Below are 22,164 nucleotides of genomic sequence, written 5' to 3' on the forward strand. Positions count from 1 at the left end.
AAATAAGAGAGTGTATTGGATAGTATACAATACTGCCACTTTTAGGCAGCCACTCCTAGGAGAGTGCCCTATAGAGGAAGCCTGGTTGTGTTTTGAATGGGATACTGCTGAAACAAGCTCAGCAGATCTAGTAAAAAGCAAAGAAATGGTGAAAATGGTAAGAAAAATTGTTTGTTACAAGTATTTATATGAGTGTACTGGAAAAGAGATAAACCCCTTTAAGAACACATTTCAGGGGAGCCTTAAACCCCTAGATTTGATCTTGTCTGGCAGCTGCACCGCTGGAGTGATAAAACCAATTTTCTTATTACCCAAAGAAACTGGATCAAGTTTGGGAGTTCCTATATATAATGATTTGGGAGAAATTAAACAGAACAGGCACAGTGAAATAGAAATTGAGAAAATCCAAAATTGTAAAAGCCAAATTCGTATCCCAATATCTATGTTAAACAAAGTTATTCGGCTCCAGGCAGTATTAAAAATAAAGAATTCAATTATTAGGAACATTTCAAACGAAATAAAAAGGTTAGCATGTGTAAATAATGAAGATCAAACTCCTACACTTGATCCCAGTGGGTGGGAGAACCTGGAGATTTTCAAAAAGGATGTGTGGGAAAAGGTAGTTTTTCTCGCTGTGTGTGTACTTGGAGGATTGCTATTTATACTATGCTTATTTATCTGTTTCAGTAAAATAGTGTTTGCCATGAAGACAAACCTGAAGAAACCAAGGGGAGTAACAAGGTTAAGTAACCATGATTACCAAAGTGCACAAGAGATTTATAGTAGATTCAAAACAAAAATCGGGAGTTGATGCGAGCTTAGAGTTTAAGCTCGATCAAAGAAAAAGAGGGGGGACTGTTATGAACAAAAACTCGGTTAATATTTTTTATGAGAAAAAGTTTCAAAAAGGCAGCCAGACCACTGGCCCTGCCCAAGTTCTGTGTGTTTTGTTATTGTAATCACGGGTCGTTGTCGTTAATGGTTGTCTTTGTATTAGTAAAAAGCCCTGGCTGGGGCGAGGTAATGGCCCTTCTCCTGGGTGGGGACCTTGCCCAAGGCTAAGTTTTACCTTTCTCAGAATAGGGAAGATACCTGAGAAGGTGGGGGGGGTTATGCAAAGTGACTCGCAAGACCAGAATGCTTTGTGGGACCCCCATCTCCAAACTCGTGGAGAAACCCCAAAAACAACGAGCCACCTAAGAGTTAAGAGACTGGAGTGATGTCTGGACGTGAGGAACCAAGTGCTGAGCCTGCAGAGATGCGGGAAACCTTCATCGTTCCTCACCCTGTCCTCGAGATCCCCCGAGCCAGGACTGGGGGGGTCTGGAGACCCGGACCGAGCACCATCTGATGGGATCAGCAGGCCCTAAAGGCTCCCAAGAGGATCTGATCCCCAGCTCTGCCCCTGGTGGACAGAGCTGTGCATATCCTCCTCCTCTGAGTCGCTCTGGGAGAGACGACGGGAGACTGCAGCCCCACCGAGCTACCCAATCCTGAGCTGATCACTTTTAATAAAGGCATTAAACAGGAGAAGAAGTCTCCTGGCCCTTTTGTTTATTTCAGTACTTCTGTGTTTTACAGTATTGAATTTTTCAGTACACAGGAGCACTGCCTCACACTGGGACAACTTAGCAGCTTCCTGTAGCTCCAGTAGCATCTTCAGTCATCTCTGTGGTGAGGTATGAGTAAAAGCAGAAACTGCCTAGCAGGGCAGAGGCAGCATCCTCACAAGCCTTGAAGAGCCCAAGTAATTAAACCCAGCACCACAGCACCCCTCAAACAGTGCCCACTACAATAAGCAGAGGGAAAATATAAATATTTTCTTTTTATTTTAATACAAGTATCCTATCCATGGAATGTATTTTGATAAATGCATATTTATACTTTAAGGGAAAATACAGCCTTCTAAATAACAACTCATATTATTGCTGCATGCATTCTTGGGGATTTATAAATTAGAGGAAATTCTAGAACTCAAAGGAGAGAGAGAGAGAGAATTGAAACGTTGGAAAGCCTTGGGCCAATCTGTCTGTTATTTTGGCATGTTTACTTAAAGAGAGAGAGGTGAGGAAATTATTCCCAGAGCATCTCTGCAGTCCTCTAAGACAGGAGGTATTTTTGGAGTTATAGACACATATTGTTCAGTGCACAATCTAAAGACTTATATTTTACCCATATGCAAGGAGAAAAGATAGATATGAAAATATTTGTCTCTATGATTCAGTTAAAATGTTTTATAGCTCTGAATGTCATGATGTTACATTTACATTAAAAAAGTGTCTTTTCTGACTCAGACGTCTGTCTTTTCATTTACTTTAGACCAGAATTTTTAATTTCTTGGTTGTAGCCATACTTTGGGGAAGTGGAACCAGGGACATATATCCTAAGAAGAAGATAAAGATGCTGTCCAGATATGTAGGGATGGGATTAGAAAAACTAAGGTGCAGCTGGAGCTGAATTAGGCAAGGAATATGAAGACTGGCTAGAAGGGCTTTTACAGATTTGTTACTCAGAAAAGGAAGATGTACTTCCCACAATAAATAAGAAAAGAGAACTATTGAAAAATGCCATGGAGAAGTTTGAGCTACTAAAACATTTTTTTTGCTTCTCAGTTTTCACTGGTATTCTCTCTTCCTACATCTGTCAAATCCCCAAATTTTCAGGCAGAGATTGGGGGAATTAAATCTCCACCATTGTAGTAGATCAGCTTTCAGATCACCTGAGGAACCTGAGTATACAGAAGTCCATGGGATCCAATAAAATAAAAATAAAAGATGCAGACACTAAGCCAATTTCCACCATATTGGAAAAACCAGAGAATCTGAGGAAGGCCCCAGTGACTGAGGGGATATCACATCTGTTTTAAGAAGGATACTTAGGGGATCCTGGGAAGTACTGACCAGTCAGCTTCCCCTCCATGCCCAAAAGATCACAGAACAGATCCCTATGGAAGTTATACTGAAGCATATGCAAGACAAAAACACAAATACAGACAGCATCATGGCTTCATCAAAGGCAAGTTGTGTCTGGCTTAGCTACAATAATGACAGGCCATATACAATAATGTGACTCCATTAGTGGCAAGCAAAGAGCAATCAATGTTATTGACTGGATGTTATCTGCCTGGATGCTTTTAAGAAATTTTTTTAAATCCCCTATAACATTCTTGACAATAAATTAAAGAAATATGAATTTTATGGATAGACTGTTGGATGGATAATGAACTGGCTGAATGGCCATGTAGTCCAAAAGTGCAGTCAACAACTAAATATCCAAGTGCAAAGTAATAACCAGTGGTGTCCCTTAGGGTTCACACTGGGACCAATACCATTTATTACCTTCATTAAGGACATAGACAGTGGGATTAAGTGCACCATCAGGAAGTGTGTGGACTTCACGAAGATGAGTATTGTACTTGATGTACTAGAGAGAAGGGATGCCATGCAGAAGGACTTTGAAAGGCTTGAAAACTGGACCAGCGAGTCAACAACAAGATCAACAAAGCCAAGTGCAAGGTCCTGTACCACCACTGGAAGAAACTCCAGCATTTTACAGACAGATGAGTGAGATGACTTAGGGATAATGGTGGATGAAAATACTGGACAAGAGACAGCAATATGCACTTGCAGTGCAGAAAACTAACCACATCCTGGGCTGCATCAAAAACAGTGTGGCCAGCAGTGATGGAGGTGATCCTGTCCCTCTACTCTCATCTTGTATGACCCCACCTGGAGAGCTGCATCCACTTCTGGGGACCCCAGAACAAGAAAGCTATGGATCTGTTAAGGAAGGTCCAGAGGGGGGCCACAGAAATGGTCAGAAAAGCTTAACTGAGACTGTTCAATCTGGAGAAGAAAATACTTCCAGGAGGCCTTATTGGAGCCTTGAAATATATGAAGGGTGCTCACAAAAAAGATGGAGAAACATTTAAACAAGCCTACAGTGGCAGGACAGGGGGAAAAAAAAAATATTATGAGGGTGGGGAGACACTGGAACAGGTTGCCTAGAGAAGTTATAGGTGCTTCATTGTTGGAAGTGTTCAAGCTCAGGTTGGATTGAGCTTTGAGCTACCTGATGTAACCAGTGTCCCTTCCCATAGCTTCAGGTTGGACTGGATGGTCTTAGAAGCTCCTTTTGAACCCAAACCTTTTCTTGGTGCTATGATCTGTCTGAGTAAGATCATCCAGGGGTTATTTGTGTGGTCTTAATACTTTTTCTATCCACTGCTATTAATGACACACTATAGACTGAAAGAAAAATAATTTAATGTGCCTAAGAACAGTACTAACATTTATGGAGAGTATAAGATCCACTATTCATGTCCATTCAAAAGAATTTTCCAGAGGAATTTAGCATCTCCAGCAATTCAGCACTGTGATCAATTAGATGTCTATTCCTGCATTACAGGGTGAGATAACAGTGATAGAATTACACATCTCTGTCATTAACAACAGGTTTGTATGTGACCTTGTGTATGCACTTACAAATCAAACACCATTGAAACACACCAGATTTACAGAAATATGACCTCAAGTAACCCAGACTAGAAGAAAGGGATACAAATATTGTTAGTATTCAAACCATATGTCATAAACTAACATTACTTTTTAAACTCTCATGAATAGTCATGTTTGTTTTACACGTGGCTGTTTTTCTGAAGAATTTAGTGTTTTCTTTTTCATATTTTTTTTTAACTCATGAAGCAAAAATACATGGAATTCACCTAACATCTTCCAATGTCCAGGGAGAGAGCCTAATGAGCTCTCAATGATCACATTTACATTTTACCCAGGAGGAAAAAAATGCAAATATGTTGATAAAACAGATCTCCTCTGATTTTTAAGTGTATACACATTTTCTGAATATCTTCTGTTTTTCTAATTCAAACATAGACTTTTGTAATAAAGAATAAATTCCATAGTGTCTCGAAAGTTACATTTCCCACTGTTGAGAAGCAATATTTAATGTCAATACACATATGTATTTTTCCTAATCCATTTAAAATCCTGACCACTGTTACTTTTCTCTTTCTCCTATAAATGTCCCTGTTTTGTGCTTTTTTGCCTGAATTGCACAATTAAAAAAAAATAGCATTCTGGCTCTTTCTTCTCTTTTCTTTGTTTTCAATTTAAATACATGAAATAGGAGTTCACCAATGAAAATATTGCACTTTTCCCGTTAGATTTATAAAATACAGAGAGGCAATGAAACATTTTAAACCACTTATAGTGGTTTACACTCATCTGTATCCTTCAACAGTGTTAGTTATAAGAAACCAAGAGAAAACTTTTTAAAGAGATGCATTAAATAATCTTTTTTACAGATGGCAAACTACCAAGATTCTGGCTATATATGTTGTTTGACAAAAACCAAAACTGCAATTTGTTTTCTTGTGTCTTCAGTTCTTCCTTTTTTGTCCTTTTGTTTGTTTGGTTGGTTTTTTGTTTGTTTGTTTGGGTGTTTCTGAGTACCAATACTGCATGCATAAATATACCAAGATATCTTTTTATATTTCTGGCTTTAAATTTAAATCTCTTTCAATCATAGAAAAAAATACTCTATTCTCTTTAATGAATAATCAAAATCAGAGACAAATAAAAAATCTCAGTACTCCGATGAACTATTAAGTTGTTGAAAAACATGAACAGCATGAACAGATAGCTCAGCAAGAGAAGACTTCTGTGTTCCAAAACAGTACCTACTACGAAAATAGATCAGCTTTGTTATTAGGAAAAACAAGATCAAAAGTCCTTGTAAAAAGACACACAAACAAAATTACTGTATTTTAGCTTGTGTATCTGAAATGCCAGAAATATGAGCATTTGAGCATTTTGTACTCTGTTCTATACAAACTATAAGCTTTTTCACTAAGATAACAAATATTTCTAATGTCTGCCATTTTCTGCCATTTTTTAGATTTTATTTTTTCTATGGAAAACCTCAAAAAATAAATAAACCTTATTTTGAACAAAAGTTTGGTACATGCTGTGCACCATGATTATGGAGTTTCTGATCTTTTTGAAGACAATGTCTCCGTACTTCTTAAAACCCCTTGATTGCCTATTACCCACAACACAAATTCCATCAGTGTATATGACCTTTATTTTTTGTATGTATCTCTAAAACCCAATTGGCACACAAAATTATTAAACACATTTAAATAGTAAATACAGATAAATAGTAACACTTTCCTTCTTCTTGCCATTGCCAACTGTTTTAAAACCATGAGGACTCATTCTTGATTGACTTTCTTCTTCTTTTTGTTTTAAACATGGAATAGAAATTATTTAAGAAAAAGATACCAGTTATCAAAACATTATACATTTCCAATCCATTTCTTTTTAAGGTGAAGGCAGTTGTCAAAAATAATGTAGTTTAGCCCAATTTCCATTTAAAAATGGACAGAATTCAAAATCCATCATTGAGATTGTTCTGTTTTAAAATCAAAACTGAGCCAAATATCTATGATTGATCAGTGGAAAAATTCAGGAATCAAATATTTCTGTGAAAATATTTCTATGAAGAAAAGAGTCACTTACCTAAAACCCCCAGCCTGTAATTGATAGTGATAACAATGACATTTCCATAACTTGCGAGAATGCTGCCATCAATCATATTTCCAGTACCCTCCATGTAAGATCCACCATGGATGTAGACCATAACGGGTTTCTTGCTGTTCTGATCATGAATGTCTGAAAAAATTCAAGTAAGGAAAACACAATAAAGCAATAAAAACATAAGGAAAATGGCATTAACAATTTTTAAAAGTGCTTACAATAGTCTTAATTACTTATGTTTTCAATGTCACCACCCCTATACTCGCTAGCTTACACATTTCAGGACCATCCTACAAGCCTAATATTTACAATTTAAAATTTCAAATACTATTTCCTCTAAAATGTTCTCACTTCTAATGCATTCAGTATTACAGGAAATTTAGTTTTAATGGAAATGTCTTAAAGCCTAAAAAACCAAATTATGAAATAATCTTGGTTTCTCTAGAATACTCAGTTTCAAAAATATACCAATTTAGAAATATCTGTGCATCTAATAATATAATTATAGTAATGATCCATACTTTCCCATTTCTTGTGGGACATAGTTATTGAAATTGTATTCCCAATAGTTCAGTAAGATATAATAGCAAAAACTCTAACTGTTCTGGTAGAAGAAAACATAGCAGACTTTCTTTTAAACAGCCTTGGAGTTAACAGAGAGGACTTATGTGAATTTATGGCACACATTTTTTGTATTTAAATCAAATTATGTGTTTTGTGTTGCACTTTTCCTGGTCTAGTAACAGCTAAGCCTCAAAGAACGACCTTGATTTAATGGATGATCTTTTGTATAGGTAGAAAATTCCTGGCTACTTTAAAAAAAAAACAAACAAAAACATCTGGGTCTTTAAAATAAAGTTCAGTGAAATTGATAAAACTTTAAAAAATTCTAAAAGAAGGTTAAATGAAATTGATATTACATATATAACAGTGAGTTATAAAGATGTGCTTATCAGTGATTGGGGTATGTTTGAGAGAAGGTTAATCTAAAAAGTTCAGCTCTTGATGCCAGTGATGATTCAGAATACCTAAATCTGAAATTTATGTTCTCTACAAAACAATGTGAAGAGAGGTTAAGCTCCTCTATGAGGTAGAAGGCAACTCAGAAAGCTACCATTAGATGTCCAAATCTTCTATAAATAATTCAGTCTATCTGCATGGAATCAGAGCACTTCTTTCAAGTATACAGCACAACATACAAGGAAAAGCAGAGCCTCTGATTATTCAACCAGGTTTTGAAAAAAATCTTTTGGCTATGCATATATTGAAGAGTGGAGAAGGATTGCAGACAAAGGAAAAGCTGAGCTAAATACCTACAGGTGAGGGATCTACATTTGAAAAGCTTCCAAACTCCTCCCTCACCTCAGGCAGATTAGGAAATACTGAGACAAAAAATGTGATTGCCAATGAGGTACCAGATAGTCAGTGTTTTATATATGTGGAATTAATTAGAGCATATTTAAAGGTAAATTTTGACTATCATATTCCTGTGTCCCACTTTTGCTTCACTCCTGCACACATCTTAAATATGACAAATTTCCAGCTGAGTTCAGGAATGCCCATGCTGCAATGTACACCTGTCCACTTGTCGGAGTTTAAGGCTTGTCATTGATTCTGCCTCCCTTCCAGGAAAAGATATATCCTTACATGTTGTATTTTGTATGTTGTACTTGAGCAGCAGAACAAAAGTTTTTGTGATAAGATCTTTTTAATTGTTGTGACTATAAGAGTAGTTCAGCAATTAAACGGACCATTTAAAGCAATGAGGTAGTAGATTCTAACAGATTGATTTATTTTATTTTTATTGTCAGCATTTCCAGCAAAGTATATAAAATTGCTTCTTCTCTGAAGGCACAGCTAAGATCTCAAAGAACATGAAAACACCAATTATTTAAAATAATTATTCGTGTTGCTGAACTACCTTTCCCTTCTCTCCCCAAAATCTCATGGCATGATTTGCTTGCATTTAATCTTTTCTTATTACTTTATTCTACCTCAGGGTTAAATCTTTCACTGATGAAGTCAATAGAAGGTTTCCCCTTTCTTTTCAGTGTGAACATTATTATTTTCAACATAAAGGAAATTAGATTGATGTTTTATGCTTAGATGCTTAGATCTAAAATGAGTACCTTTGTTAATCATTAAATCCTAACATTTTATCAATTTTTAAAAAGGTAGAATAATTATGTGTTCATAATCTAGTATTTATCTTTAAAGCAACTTTGGTTTTGTCTGTTATTTATCCTTTACTTTAAAATTAACTTCAGAATTTGGTATAGAAATGATAATACCATTGTTTGAAAAAAGCCTGTGTTGCACAGAAATAGGAAACTGATAATCAGAAAGCAACAGAGTAATTCTAGAGTACTCTGCACAGTATTTATGTGTTGTAAGAAAAAGTGTAATTCAGCAGTGAAGGTAGTGGAGTAGAGGGCAATCAGTGTGAATCAAAGACCTGAGGTTTTTATTATGGTATTTTATATACAGACAGAGTAGCTACAATAGCCTGAACTCCCAGGAAAAGAGGTGATAGCACCCTCACTGCAGTGTGTATGATTTTAAGGGAGATAGAGAGGACATATGTTTCCAAGTAATTTGAAATTATGTCAGATGGGAAAAAAATAAAAACAGGAAAAAAGACATGGACTAACACTTTGGATTGGCCAAGCCTGAGAGGATTAGTAAAGATGTTGCTTTGAAGCTAGACCAACAAATTATCCAGGATTTTTGTCTTCTCATTTAATGTGAAAATGTTTTTTTCTTTATTTGGTAAATACATGTAAGCTGACAACGTAACTTTAGTAAAAGGAAGGGTGAGAATAGAGGAAGATTTCATGACTTCTTTCTATTTTGGTGCATCCTAAATAGATTTGTTGCGTCAAGGCAAGAAAAAAAAATCGTTTCCAACTAAAACTTTTTTGGGGTATTTCACTGTGAACTTTTAGCATTTCCTTTCAGGAAACCCAGTCCAACTTTGAAAGAAGTCAATGAAAATGATTGTTACTGATTTCAGTGGGAATGTGGTCAGAGTGCGAATGAATGCATCTCAGAGGCTAGCTGATTACAGGAAAAACACAATAAAGCAACATCAACAGCTTCCTTTATTTTTGTGTCCTGAAATAAACCACATCCTGTGAGAAAAAAATATAGATAAGTAAATAAAAATAGCAAAGACAAAGCACAATTCAACTGTATCAATGTACAGCATGTGCACTGGGGAAACAGTGGAAGTAAAAGGAAGGATATATGTGAGCTTTTCATGAATTTCAAACAAGTGAATATACAAAATGTGTAGGAGGGAAAAGAGCACATGCATGTTTTTAAATTCCATTTTCTCAGCCTAAAGAAAGAATAGAGGGGAAAAATATGTGGTTTCAAATAACATTTATGTTACTCACTTCACACATATTTAGGAATAAATTTTACACCTATGTCACGGAGGAACTGCAGTCATCTATATGCTAATTTAGATTTTAAAAAGAAAAACAATCAAAGCAAATTCTAAAGAAGAAAATAAAGAAGCACACTGATGTGAGCTTCTGCAAATAAGGGACTAAAAATCATGTTGAAATAACAGCAATAATAATAACAATAATCATTCTTATTATAACAAAAATTGAAAAGTTTATGTTCATGCATCAGGGTCAGGCTTTGAAAAAACAAAAAATACCTTCATCTTCACCACGATCATTACTGGTTATATCATCTGCGCTTTTCTTTGTGTTGGCTCCTGGGTTCATATTGAGGAGGAGAATAAAGGGAAAAAAGAGAATTCAAAACCAGCAGGTTCTCAAAAAGAAAAAAACCACTAGTACAAAAAATGTAACAAAAATGTCAAAATCTGTTACATTTGAAATTGAAAAACAAAAAAGATGCAAACTGCACATAAACATAAAATGTCAAGAAGAACAAATTGAAAATATTTGAAAAAATGTATCATATTCTGTGACAATGCAGTACTTTAGTTAAAAGCGATTTCTTCAAAAAAAATCAAATTAATGTGCTATTAAAAAAGAATAATATAAACCAAAAAAGTATGTTAAAAATTACAAAATTATGTTTTACATAAGAAATGCAATTTTATTTATTCTGTTCTGTAACCTTGAGGAAATAATGCCTTAAATTACTTTCTTCAATAACTTAACATTTTATTCATCGTCATTACAATTTATTAAGAAATAGCCACAAGTTGAATTTTGGATGGAAATAATGCAAATAAAATGATTGTTTGAGTTTTACACCACTTGATTTGACCAAGACAAAACATAAAGGCCTCCTTAGAAATTAATCTTGTTTTCCATATGAGCAAAAAAGATATTTAAAAGAAGGCTGTAAACAAAAGTGAAACAGAGTTGAATCAATGTCTATTCATGAAATCGGTCCAAAACCAGCCTTTGTTAAAAATATACCTCATCTCATGCTCTTTAGAAAAAACTAGAAATTGACTGAAAACATTTACTTACCATAATAAAGAACTTGCATTTCTTTGTTAGAAGATTTAGGGAAGAATATGTTTTAATTTATATTCAACATGCTTTCTTAAAATACTTTTGAGGTATACACATGCACGCACAGGCACACACACACAAACATTTATGCTCATACGTGTCACAGCCTGTACTTATGGGAGCAAGAGGAAATGAACACAGTTTTCACCATCCCCATCCTTGGGCAATACTTCCGTTTTCTGACTAAAAAAATAAAAATACACCAAGCTATCCAAGCATTCTATTACACTGCGCTTATTCCCATAGCAAGTAGCCCTCTGTAATGTAAATGGTTACTTGATAAGGAGTGAAACATGAATAGGAAAATCAAGCTATAATTTAGCTTAGAAATTAACACAGCTACTAAAGAAATAAAATGGTCTAAGCATGCTAATCTTTATTTTCTTGAATTTTCTTTATTTTGAAGTGTCTTTTCAATACATGATGAAAAAGAACAGTATACTTTAACTTGTTTATGTATGAAGTCTCAATTTGTAACAGATATATCATATTTAAATAAATATTATTTACTCCTTTTACTTTCCTATTTAAATTCCACTGTAAACTATATTTATATCCCTCAAAATCCAAGACTTCAATTAAATCTTAGTCCATTATTGTAAGGCAGAATATTATCATTACTAAAGCATTTAAGATTTTTAAATATATACACTTTTGGGATTAGTGTACTAGTTTATTTGTCTTCCAGATACAGATTTTCTACAGGCATTTTCTGGAAGCACTGCCACTATGTATGCAGTGATGATGATTAGTGAGCAAAAATGTGAAAAGCAGTGTCTGATACTCTGTCCTCATAAAGTCTCCATCTTCAATGCTGTTGTACAAAAGATATTGTTTATCCAATACACCTGTGGATTCATTATATATATCCAGTACATAATTAACTAAGTAAAATATCTCTGTCAATGAAATATAGATATTCTCCAATCTCTCTTTTCTTTAAGTAATAGATACAGGCTCATAATCTCAGCCATCCTTCACGTTTTGTCCTTTTATTCAATATTGTTCCAAATCACTTATAGCCCAATGACGGTGCAATACTTTCTCAGGTGATACACAAATAAAGTTAATTTTGTATTAAGTACTCAAACTTACCCTTAAATTATTTTTGATTCATGTAAAATATTTATGAGAAATTGTTATTTATAGGCAATGAATACATATAGGCACAAGTTTGAACATACATAACAAATTTCAATACTAGTTTCCCCAGGGAGGTGGGGAAACTAATTGTTTGATAAAAAATATGATCATCATACGGCAAATATGAAATCAGCTATCACATATTTTTTATTCCTATGAACTTAAAAATATCAAAATCAGTGTGATCCCATATATGCAGTACCTGTAGACAAAAACTGTGTATACAGTTATTAGGACTGTAATCCCTATTTCAAGTATTTTTGAGTGAAAGAAGTAGTTGTGTCCCAGAACATTTTAATTTGGGTACTATCTCACCCCAAAATCTTCAATGCACATATCAATAACATAATGCAAAGATTTTCTCTTTAATGTGCTTCCCAGTGTGGGAAACACATTAAAGAGAATGGGTCAGTGTACTTCTGATAAAATGAGAATTTGGAAAATGTGCTCACATCATGCTATTAGATGTATCACCTAACAAGCTATGTGACATAAGGTTATCTGTAATAATTGAAACACCTCTTATTCAATTTTTATGTTCTTCAAAGATGTAAAATATCATGTTGCAATCCGTTTCCAGAAGAAATTACTATAACTTAGTATGTATTTATTTACAATATTACTGGGAATGCTGTTACTCCTACATGCTGTGAAATAATTTTCCTCTTGGCAATTGGAATACACTTTTGTGAATAAGTTCTTGGGTTTGAGAGGATTTTATATTAATTTTGAGATCTGGTGAGATGGGTTCCCCATCAATGAGTTCCCAAACCAAGTTTCTGTGCTCCTATCACATTGGAATTTTTTCATACTATGCATACAAGCCATAAAATCATGCAATTGTTAAGGCTGAAAAAGATCAAGTCCAACTGTGGCCCTAAGTACCATCTTTTAAATACCTCCAGGGATGGTGACTCAACAACTTCCCTGGACAGACTGTTCTAATGCCTGACCATCCTTTCCATGAAGAAGTTTTTCCCAATATCCAATTTAAACCCCTGCTGGTGAAACTTGAGGCCATTTCCTCTCACCCTATGCCTTGTTTCTTGGAAAAAGAGACTAAACCCCAGCTGGCTACAAACTCCTTTCAGGTAGTTACAGAGAGTGATAAAATGTCCCCTGAGCTTCATATTCTTCAAATTAAACAAGTCCAGCTCCCCCAGTTGCTCCTCAGACTTGTGGCCAGATGCTTCACCACCCCTGCTGTTCTGCAACAACAGAGCATCCCAGTGCCTCAATGTTCTCTTTGCAGTGAGGGACCGAGAAATGAGCACAGGATTTGAGGTGCAGCCTCACCAGTGCTGAGTACAGGGGGACCTTCACTGTCCTGGTCCTGCTGGCCACACTATTTCTGATACAAGCCATGTGGGTGATACTGTTAGCATGTATTAGTATGTTGCTGGAAGCCTATATTTTTGAAAGGTTCACGTGATTTTTCTAGCAATGCTCCTAAGTATTTTAGATGATTTTGGAGCTACTGAAATAATTCCAACAATGACATCTGTTCTCAGACTATCTCACACAGAGAGCAAAAATTTGAATTTTCCAGCCATGTTATGTTTTGGTTTTTTTATTAAAAATGTCAATTAATTTGTCCTTAAACTTCTGAAAAAAGATGGTAATCCCTGTCATAAGATAAAAAAGTCACTATGCCTCTAAGGTTAGTTTAAGGTTGCATTAATCTCAGAGACTGAATGGTATTATAACTCAGAAACTCCCATTGCTCAGAAAAAAATGCCTGCCTGCAACAGCTGATTGTCCCACAGATCAACACTTCCCTCTGCTTTGGGAGTGTTTTTTTGCGAGTGTTCAGGGTTGGGCCAATTCTTTCCCCATATCTCATATTCTCCATATCCCAAATCACAGGAGCAGCAATTTTAACCTTCAGTTCCTATACACCATGTAAACATAATCACTGTATTATAGGATTTGCCCCTTCTGCAGGGCCAAATCCTTCTGCAGTCTAAGAACTGTTTACTCATTCATCCCACATTAAACACAGATGGTAAATTTCAACAGCAACCCAGGATCCAGAAGCAGTAGTAATGATCTAGTGCATTAAAGACTGAATTCCCTGAATATCTCTATTGACTAACCTGGTGTTTGACCAGAGTTCTTGGTTTGTAAAATTTGTGTTTCACTTTTCATAATACTGAAAAGTAGAAGAAAAATATTTCAAAATATAATTAGGATGGAAATTTTTTCCCAAATGGTCAAGGCTAGGAACTACTTAACTACATATGTTAAATATGCTGTAAATAGCATAGCTCCACTGAAGAATACATTTGCATAAAAGTTCATTGTATTTTAGAAAAATATCTTATTGTTAATGACAATTACTAGAAAAAGATGTGACTTTGTAACACATATTTTAAAGGCCAGGTGACCTCTTTCCATTTGTCCTACAATTCGATTCACTGCTGAGAGAAAAGAGCAAGCTGTAATGTATTGCTGAACTTTGTCAAACCTCTTTTGCAAAGGATTTTTGTCTGTCAGAAACTGCTTCTTTTTCATATATATATATATATATATATATATATGTGTGTGTATGTGTGTGTGTGTGTGTGTGTGGTTTTGAAAAGAGCTCCAGCCAATATCGTATTAACAAAGAAGGGTTTCATGGGGGCTATGTTTTTTCCCTGTAAGAAGCACTCTAAGCAATGCAGTTGTAAACATTAAGTCAGAAAACATCTCTAAAAGGTGTTGATTTTGAAACAATGATCAATGTGTTAATAAATTATTAAAAATTATTTTATTTCATTTATCATGTATGTACAGTAACCTTGTATTCCCAGATTTGTTCCAATGCCATGCACAAGTCTATGAGAAATTAAGAAGTCACCCTGCTGTAAGCATGTCCTCTGGCTCACATTTCCTTTGCATAATGAACAAAAACCTCATTCAGAACCAAATTTTCTGGTTTTGTAAGTTGTCCCAGTTGTACTGACAATTTATGCTGCATCCTCCTCTATTCAGACAATATGAATCACATATACGTAATAGAGGCAGGTCCCATGCATGCAGTTTACCACGCTTACATATTAGGTATTCACTCTGAAGCCTCTAATGGCAGCAAAAAATCATTCACAACTGCTTAAGCTGATGCCATTTCCTTGCATTTTATTTGCAATTGCTCCATCTGTCACATACCTTTTGACCCCATTTAAATTCGGAAAAGGGCTCAGTTTTCAGAAATCATTATCAGTTGTATGACCTCTCAGTTTCACATAGCACATGCTTAACCTTCTGGAAATTTCCAACTCAAACCAGATTAATATAGTATCTAATAGACATTGTCTCAGTATATGTCTTATTTATGCAGGCATTTCAATAGAACTCTAAAGCTCTTGTTTTCCTATCCCATGAAAGCTATTATAGTTTTACAGTCAGGTCAAGTCCACAGTTCATTACAGTCTCAAGAGAGCATTAGTCAAACAAAATTTCCTTTCAGCATTTATCATAAGACTGGTTGGAAAACTTTGCTTTGAATGTGCAAGACTTGACACATTTCATGCCAAAAGTAAGGATTCCATCACTGGTGCAGTTTGGCTGCCATAACGCTGCACCTGGCTCATCCCTGTGGCCAAGGCTCTCCAGCTGCCTTTATAGTTGTAACAAGAACTTCTTATTTGGCAGCTGAAGAAAGCTCAAATGAGGCATTTGACACTTCAAACAGAGTGGAGGAAAATGATTGTCTAGAATTTCAGCTTGTTAAAGCGACATAGAAATGACTGTGGAAGCCCTATGTTAAGGAAAGACCATAAAGGCAGGCAATGTATCCACATACCTGTTGTTTGGAAGTCGGTTCATTTAATTAAAGAAATAAAAATATATTCATATTGCCTAGATTTAAATAAATATTATTCTTAACTACTTACTGAATAATTTCAATATGTGTGTAACTGTATGTGGGTGTCCACATGCAAGCAAATATGTACACATAAATGCACATGAAAAATCTCTATACAGCTAATCAGCTTCCAGAAAGAAACCACTTTTATATTCTGGCACTCCTTTCCCATAATCATGTCTAAATGAAGTTATAATACATCAACAATGTGCATAACTCCAGCAAATACCCATATTTGATGATTTCAGTGCAGTCCTTAGCCATAAATTAGATGCCATCTCTTTCCTGAATAATATGAAGACTTAGACCTATTGTTCTATGTCATTTTCAATGTGAAATTCAATGAAAGCTCAGAAATTTCCTTCAATTTGCCTGAATGAAATGTGTTTAGTTTTGTTTTAGTTCCTATATTATCTGAATAGCAGAAGACCCACTATTAAAGTAGCCATTATTCTAATGCCATTAATAACAACAAAACAAAACCTTTTGGGTTGCAAGTGCTAGCTCTGTAAAGCAACAACATTTAACTAAGGAACATGCAATACAATTGAATTCATGCTCTTAATCACTCCAGCTGCAACACACAAGAAATTATTGGCATTCCAGAGAAAACACATAAATGTTGTTGAATATCCAGGAAATGTTCCTTTTAAAGAAAAGGGCATTAAAGGACAATTTTGTTTGATATCCATAATTGGATGGACTGTAAGGAAGATCAGCTGAAATCCCTACAGTTTTATGTGTTCCATGCATTAGGGAGGATTAAATCAAAAAGAAAATGCAGTTTCACAAGCTTTTTCAAATAGTTTCAGAGGACAAATAAAAAAATCTGTTGAAAAAGAAAAATTCTGAGGTTGAAAAAGGTTGCATAAAAAAATATGGGATTGTTATATTACTTCAGCTCTGTACTCTATGTTGCCTATAGGTTTCAGTTACATAAAAAGGTTTTTTCACTATACTTCAAAGTTTTCCTATATACTTCATTTTTGGAAAGTAAGCAATGTATTTTAAGAAGATTGTTAAAATTATATCTATGATGATTATAAACACTGAAACTTATAGCATACACATTGTATAGTTCCTGGAAGAAAGACACCTAAATGTTATTTCTTTTTCCAAAAATATTTGCATTTACTTAGATTGTATTTATTCTTTCTGGAAATAAATTTATAAAATGACTAGATTTTATATTTTAACCCCTGTCAATTCATTGTGGCACACTTTTTATTTCCTAAAATTGTTCTGAATAAAAATTACCAAGACTAATAATTTTTAAATCTATTGAATTAACATTAAACATGTTGTTTTCATTCATATTAGTATTAGTAAAATTATTATTATTTTAGAGGAGTCATAAAATAGAAATGAGGTAGGCAGATCAATTCACTAATAGTTTTTATAAGGGCTTTTGTTATGCAAGTTACACCATAACTAGAATTTACCATCTTCTAAATATACTGAATTACTTTGACAAAACAATCCATAATGGTTCAAAAGAAGGAGGGCATTGTGAAGCCTATCCTTTCAGTGACCTCCAACAGATATGAGGAGCATTTCTTGCACTTACACTGTAACTGAATCTGCTTTATTTGATGGAAAACTGGACTAAGCCCGCAATGCTTACTGATTCAATAATGAAAGACTAATTAAAACCATAAAAATATCATATAGTTATATTAATTCCAAAAGAAGCACATATTTTTCTGTGCAAGCATCAGCTGAAACACTGTCAGTATGAAAGCATAGCAGTGACCTCAAAGAGATGACATTTCTCTGCTGAAGTGATGCACTTGTGAAAGTGTGAATGTAGTAAAGCTGTGTCCTAGATTCAGCTGGGATGGAATTAATTTTCTTCATAGTGATTTGTAGAGTGTGGTATTTTGAATTTAGTATGAGAGTTATGCTGATAACACACCGATGTTTCAGTTGTTACTGAGTAATGCTTGGCCTAAGTCAGGGACTGCTCAGTTCCCGGCGCTCTGCTGGTGCACAAGAAACCAGAGGAGCAAGGCCATTTATAAATCCCACCGCAAAATTTGTTCAGAATATATTAATTCTGTACTGTCAAGTCAGTGAGAGCAAGACAAGAGCTGAGTACAATTAGCTGCCGAGTGGAAAAAGGTTGTTGGCATGATGAGTACACTGCAATTAAGTTGCCAATAATGTATACGACTCTAAATTAGAAGATAATTCAACATTTATTATTAGTCAAAATTCCCAAGCCTAGATGCTCCTACATTCCACTTAATGTAGACAAGTAGAATTTGCAAAGAATTTGCAACGAATTCATTAATGTTGGCTTAATACTACCTATAACAAAAGGGTGATTACTTTCAAATAAACTTAAGAGAAGTATCTGTGTGCCATTTACAATGACTGTGAATTTGCCCTCTTTGCAGAAAACTGAACACTGCAAGCACACGCTCTATTTGGTGAAGTTGTTTGTGCAAATTCTCCCTTTGGGCATTTGTAGGAACCACTGGAAGCTGTGAACTGAATAATCAACTCTTAAGAAAACATCTAATTATTTGATGCAGGTATTTAATTCTTCATTTTGAAGACTAGTTCAATTTGTGGTTTCCTTTGGAGGATTCAGAGAGTAATTGGGTTTGTTAGGCCAGGGGATCCTGTGAAACTGTAATTTTATTCCATTGTGATAGATAATTGTTTGGCACCATATTTTGATGTTTACTGGATCTTTGACCTCTTAGTTTTTATTTGGAAATCTTGGGAGTGTTAGTTACAGGTAAATAGAAGGTCCATATGAGACATCCAATGGAGATAAAAGATTTTTTGGGTTTGGGATTTTTTTGGTTGGTTGGTTTGGTTTGGTTTTAGAATATAGTCATGTTTTCAGGTTTTTTTCCTACTGCATTTTAATGACATCTTCATCTTCACACAATAATGCTTGAAATCTTACTGGGATTAATAATACCAAATCAACTAAACAATTAGACTACCAAATAATTAAGTTGCTAATAAAAAGAGTGTAATTTTAAAAGATGGAATAAAATATACTACAGCTATTTCTGGGAAAACCACATCTAGGTTGTATATGATGAAAAGATTTACAATGTGAAATATGAATATTTAATTAATCTAATACTTCCCAAAATGCATAAAAGATTTTCCCTAGAACTGAATAACAGATGTGTAAAAAAAGATAGAACATTAAATATTAAGTTCATATAAATATTTTATTCATTATTACTCAGTACTGAAAATGTATATGACTTTTCAAAACATAAATCAGTGTCTTTACCCCAAACAACTGGCAATACCTTTTTGGCATCAACTTGGTAAGATTTTTTTTTGTTTTCACAGAAAGATTTTAGAGAAGAGTGATGAGGAGGGGGAAAGCACAGACAAAACCTGCAGCATTCTGTATTATTTACAGTTTAACTGCTTTCAAGCATTATTTTTGGGTATATTATGAAGCTGTGATATTTTATCTATAATTTTAAAGAAGAACACAAACCATTTTGATTCATGCATGCTATACAATTATTAATTGTATTAAGCTAATCTCAAAACTGGTGGTCAGAATCACGATTTAAACTCATAATTCAGCAACACAGCACTGAGCTCACTAGTATCTGATCCATCTTAAATCTATTATTTGAAAATATCAGTTGGTTTGGAATAATTTGTGGATTATATATCTGTGCTGCTGGAAAAATCTTTTGTCTATTAAACAAACTGGATGAGAACTCCAGTATCTCATTTTTGCTTCCCATTTTACAATGTTCCAGGCATAATTCACATTTTGTACTTTCAGTGCTAGGGCTCATGCTTTATTCAAAATCTAGAAAGGAATAACAGTGGCTTGTCAATTATAATTATCTGACAGATGTAGGAAATTAAAAGCAAGTAATAAAAACCCCTTTTTGATGTAAATACTATATAGCATGTGCCATTTGATAAAATACAATATAATGGAATTATATAATATCAATATTGAATAATATGATTTACTATTCCATCTGAAGAAAGGCAAGTTAAATTTTGCATTTTATAAGAATTATATATCAACTACATGGAATTAGATGTGAAATAACACAGCTTATGAATGCAACTACTTCTGAGAAATTGAATTCCAGCCCTCTTTGACTGAATATAAGTAGTCCTTGTGAAAAGGAACAGGTCAAGTTTTTCTTCTTTTGATTTATTTAAGCAATATTATTGTAGATTTGCTTATGGTATTTGTTTTCATATGCACCTTCAAGTCCTACCGAAAAAAATAATTGTTCTGTATTTGTATTCAGCTGCAGAAGAGAGCTGAATATTTCTTTTCTCAATCAGTGCAATTTACAATTTAAAACACCTACCATCTCTTTGAGGAAATTAACTATAATTGGCACTCTGTGGAAGGTCACTGACAAAAGGATTTAGCGAGGTTTTTTGAATGTAAAATTGGCACAACATCAGTCCAAATTATACCTGCCTGTATGCCGTTGTTAGTCTGTCAGTCATACCAGGGCTGAAATACACTTACACGAACAAACCAGAACTGGCACCACAGCCAACTTTCCTACTACTTATGGCAACAAGAAGAAGGCATCAGGTGTAAAAACACAGTAAAAACAGATTGCTGTGATCAAATCTGTCAGTTTCCTGCTGGAACCAGCCAAAGCTCCTGTCCAAGGTCAAAGCCTCCTGACAAAAACCACACTGGTGTGGCAAATGAACTTACCTGTGCCTTTAAACTCTCCCCTCCCCTCCCCACTAAGGAACACTCAGTCTCTGCCAACTGCTTTTGTCCTGAGGCAAAATTTGAAAGGAACAAAACCACCAGGTGAAAGGTGATATTTGTAGTAGCTGTTCCTCAGCTGGACAGCTGCCAAAAGGCAAATTCCATTAGTTCCACTGTAAGTGTATGTGGTTGTATGTGTATGTCTGGGTGACATTTGCCAAGTTCTCACATTCTTTTTAGGCTTTCATGCCTGGATCCTTTAGCAACAGAGGAAAAATCTGAGAATGTCCTTTGCACTGTGTTTTGCTTTTCAGGCACCACTGTGGGTAATTTCCTACTTTTTACCAGTAAACCCTGATAAAATTTGCCATAGAAAGTGCAGAAAGGAAAAGAAAATCATCAGCACACTATGCCTGACTAATCTGGTCTCTTTCCATGATTTTTATGGGATAAGGGAAAAGCTATGGATGTCATTTATCTCTGCTTCTGAAAGCTCTTTTGTATGGTTCCATACAACAATCTTGCTGATAAATTCGGGCAATAAACATTTGATGGAAGGGCTGTTGAGATGGATTAAGAATTGACTTCATGGCTGCTGAAAAAATAGTCAAGAGCTAATAGTCCAAGTGGAAACCAGTAACCAGTGATGTCCCTCACGGTTCTGTATTAGTACCAATAGTACAGAATATCTCTATCAACGACACAGGAGGATTGAGTGCACCATCAATAAGTCTGTGGACAGCACCAAGCTCTGTGGTACAGTTGGCACATGGCAGAGAAGGGCTGCCAGTCAGAGGGACCTTGGCAGGCTTGTACAGTCAGCCAGTGTGATCCTCATGAAATTCAACAAGGCCAAGTGCAAGGTCCTGCACCTGGGTCTGGACATTCCAGCATCAGTAGAGACTGGCAAAGAATGGATTGAGAAACAGCCCTGAAGAGAAAGATTTTGGAATCCTGGGGGTTGAAAAAATTGAACATGAGATGTCAGTGTGGGCTTGCAGCCCAGAAAGCAAATCAAAACCTTGGCTGCATAAAACCAAGCACGTTCACCATTACTGAGGGCTGTGGTTTTATTTTGCATGTTTTCTAAAATCTGTGACACATTCGGCTTGGAACAAGTTTAATAATTCTTGCAACAAATGGATTATGGGACATTCTACAAAATTGCATATAGACTTCTGTGCAAACAACGTTCTACATTTTAGCATTTCAAAATAAACCCCTGCTGTCATCCATATTTTAACTCTGGAGATATAATTTCCCTCATGATCAAAGTGCACTGCCCTTCTCTGTCCCATATTGACTTTACCACATTTCATTTTAGTATCTCATTTCACAGGTCTCTACATAAATTTCCCTTGGAAGCTTATTACAGATTTTTGTAAAAAGCAGCAATTCCAGTAACAACCCTTA

General features: G+C 35.0%; 1 protein-coding gene across 2 annotated transcripts in view; it reads right to left on the reverse strand.

The window, feature by feature from the left end:
• NLGN4X (neuroligin 4 X-linked) overlaps nucleotides 1-22,164 on the reverse strand; it is a 170,989-nt gene that overhangs the window by 67,328 nt on the left and 81,497 nt on the right. The window contains exons 4-5 of one of the 2 annotated variants that reach the window (XM_058824946.1): nucleotides 10,228-10,287; nucleotides 6,540-6,692 (exon numbers count right to left, since the gene is read on the reverse strand). In XM_058824946.1, the coding sequence (XP_058680929.1) occupies nucleotides 6,540-6,692; nucleotides 10,228-10,287 (213 nt within the window). The remainder of the gene's footprint in view (nucleotides 1-6,539; nucleotides 6,693-10,227; nucleotides 10,288-22,164) is intronic. The other variant, XM_058824948.1, reaches the window with a different exon arrangement.

The sequence above is a fragment of the Ammospiza caudacuta genome, chromosome 2 (genome assembly GCF_027887145.1).
Source record: "Ammospiza caudacuta isolate bAmmCau1 chromosome 2, bAmmCau1.pri, whole genome shotgun sequence".
Lineage (NCBI taxonomy): Eukaryota > Metazoa > Chordata > Aves > Passeriformes > Passerellidae > Ammospiza > Ammospiza caudacuta.